Source organism: Perca fluviatilis, chromosome 15 (genome assembly GCF_010015445.1).
Source record: "Perca fluviatilis chromosome 15, GENO_Pfluv_1.0, whole genome shotgun sequence".
NCBI classification, from domain to species: Eukaryota; Metazoa; Chordata; class Actinopteri; order Perciformes; family Percidae; genus Perca; species Perca fluviatilis.
The window spans coordinates 5,350,169-5,353,248 of record NC_053126.1 but is presented as its reverse complement, the minus strand read 5'-3'; the positions used below and the strand labels follow the sequence as shown (position 1 = coordinate 5,353,248).

The following is a 3,080-nucleotide window of genomic DNA, read 5'->3' as shown; positions in this document are numbered from 1 at the left end:
ATCGATTCCTTTAAACTGCTCCTTCTCGTCTTACTGAAACAATAACAAGTGGTACTGAGATGAGTCACTTTATTCTTAATGTAACAATGTTTTCTCTCTCTGGCTGCAGTACGGTACGGGCTCACTCAGGTCCGGTGTTTAAGGGCGTGTGTAAGAACTTCTCCAGGTCACAAGGCCACGGCTTCCTCCGACCCTCCCACGGTGGCGAAGACATCTTTGTTCACATCTCCGAGTGAGTGGCAGTAACACTGAACACACTCTTTGACAAAGGCCCAAAATCATACAGATTTCACAGCTGTCGCCTCTGAGGATCACAGGCACACAAACACGTTGTGCATTAGCTGAATTACAAATAGCAACACGAACTCTGCAGCGTCAACTCAGAGGACTGTAAGAACTCAGCAAACAATATTGTGTACACGTGTACTTTTCTTTTCAAAGGGAAAGCTGTTTTTTGGGACACTCCTAGGACTCTGTGACACCTGCAATAAGTGCACATGCACTGAGTAGCGCAATCTGTGCTGGGTTTTATTCTGCCTTTTTATTCAAGACAAGCAGTAGGCTGTGCCAGATGTTACTACATCCTCAGCATGAGCAAATTTGCTAAATTTTCCACAATAGATTCTGCAGGATGTTCCAGTTATCTCACAGCCAAACAGCGGCACCGCGTTTTAGACTGTCCAACGTTTATTTAGCCTCAAATTTCCTCCTTTTCAGAGCTCCAGCAGATGTCTGTATTTGCTTCTATAAAATGTGTACGACCACACTTTAAAAGAATAATTTGACATTTCGGGAAATACACACGTTGAACTTTGCTGGATGTTGAGAAATCCTACGAGTTGCAAAATAACTCTGCAGAGTCATAAGCAGCAGATTTATGGAACAGGATATTTGTTATTGTGCCTTTTTTGTGATTGTTCTCTCATTTCTGCTGTTACTATTGTGAAATAATGAATAGTATACATACTTTACTCCTCTCTTATTTGATTAAGCAACATGAAAAGGAAACCATGTTATTTTAGTTTTAATTCTTTGCCATTTTGCAAAGAGGAAGTTTAAATAGAAGTTGTGGAAGAAAAGGTTGACATCTCATCTCATGATTTCCAGTCACTACCAGTGCATTAACACATTTTTGAAGCATGAAAGTGCCGTTGCTGTTGTAACTCTTACGCAGGCTATTTATTGATTTGTGATGGCTCTTCCTGTGTTTACACTCTGACTGTAACCCGATGTATATCTATAGAACTCCACATTTTACTCCTACTCACCGGCCCTACTTGTCCTCTGTTTCAGCATCGACGGGGAGTACGTCCCAGTAGAGGGGGACGAGGTCACGTACAAAGTGAGCCGGGTCCCGCCCAAGAACCTCAAGGTGCAGGCCGTGGAGGTGAAGATCATTCATCTCAACCCGGGGACGAAACACGAGACCTGGTCCGGCCAGATCATCAGCTCGTAGGCCTGAACTCCCGGGCCTGGTGGGTGGGTCATGCTGGGCAGGGGCTGGGTGGGGGAGGGTGGACCCATTGTGGGACTGATGACTTACATTCTGAGCTCATAAACATGTTTCACCTACACAGCAAAGCGCCCAGAGATGATAATAATTCAGGTGGAGCCGTTGTCCACTCACAGAGCTGATTCGCTTTCTTCACAGCTGTCTACACTGGTGGATTTGCTGTGTATGTAAAACTGACCATTTATTCCCACACATGTTTAATTTATTTATATATTTTCTCATGACAGCAGTAATAAAAGTCAGATTTGAGATGGGAGGGTAAAGTAACAGGGTGGAGTATCAAAGTTGTAAATGGGAAAGAGCTTGTGGGGCCACATATTTCACGGAGATCAGTTGTGTGAATTAAGAAACGCTGGGAAAACATATGTAAACATAACTGTGGTGTAGATCTGCAAACTGAGGCATGACAGCTGAGTTTCACTTCCCTTCTCTCAGGCTGTTGTGCACTTGTTTACTTCGCCAGAGTTTTCAGGATCACATGTTGGATGCAAGTGTGGGTCAGATCACTTGTTTTCACAACCTACACAGTGCAGACGTTGGAAAGATGAGAAGAAACGAAATGGACGTAAAAGCAAGTAGTTTAGGGAATTTAAGTGAAGAGATTGGATAGTTGAGGGAGAGAAAGTAGAAATGGCAGGTTGACCATCCTTGACAGGATGTCTTATGATCTTATTATTTCAGGTCACCAGTTTCATGACCTTTTTACAGGACAAAAAAGTGGAAGATTCATTTTCAAATGGAGATAGGAATGTACTGAAGTGAGAGCAAGTTCAGAGTTAGGAATTCAGTTTGTCTCAGAGAGGAAAAGCATGACGAGAGACCAGGACTTAAGCAGGCAGATGACATTAAACCAAGCATGGATATTTCAAAAAATATTAAAGAATTACACATTTTACTGTTAAAAGGAAAGCGATTGCAAGTATATTGCTGAAAATTGCAGATTCTCAGTTGTATTGTCTTGTTTGTGGTTATTTATTTGAATTATTTATTTCCTGGTGTGTTCAGATGTGTGTGTCCTCAGATTGCAAGCTCTATACTTTGGGTAATACAGTCAAACGTTACACTTAAACAATTTTAACTTCCACTATGAAAACTGCCAGAAAATCGGCTCCAGATATCACTGTCAGCTTTTTCTCAATTTGTTGTTCTGTTTGAAAATGTCTGTTGCGAATGCGTCTGGAGCCACCAATTTCTCATGAACAAAACGATTTGTAAATCTGTTTTTTCAAAACATGTATCTGTGTGTGATTTATTAAGCGTAGTCAGTGTGATGGTGAACTACATGACTTCCTAGTTGGTGCCAAACGACATCACATAAACGTTTGTAGTTATTCAGGTTTTGCGCAGTACTGTACTGGATGTCATTTTCTATTCTATCTGTCCCAGAGAGTCTCTATGCATCTCGTCTATCTGTCAGTGTCACTGCCTGGGTTTGTTCAGCATTACATTTATTTCTGTCATATCAAAGGGCACTTTCTTTTGTGGACGAGCCACAGACTGTGGTGGTGATCCCCATGATTTCTTCTACTGAGCCTTGAAAGAACATTAAAGCATTTTATGAATTACA

General features: G+C 41.7%; 1 protein-coding gene across 2 annotated transcripts in view; it reads left to right on the top strand.

The window, feature by feature from the left end:
• The window catches only part of LOC120575093 (cold shock domain-containing protein C2-like), an 8,663-nt gene extending 5,583 nt beyond the window's left edge, over positions 1 to 3,080 (top strand). For both annotated transcript variants that reach the window (XM_039825701.1, XM_039825700.1), the window contains exons 3-4: positions 110 to 232; positions 1,294 to 3,080. In XM_039825701.1, coding sequence (XP_039681635.1) covers positions 110 to 232; positions 1,294 to 1,456 — 286 coding nt within the window. In that variant the 3' untranslated portion in view covers positions 1,457 to 3,080. The remainder of the gene's footprint in view (positions 1 to 109; positions 233 to 1,293) is intronic.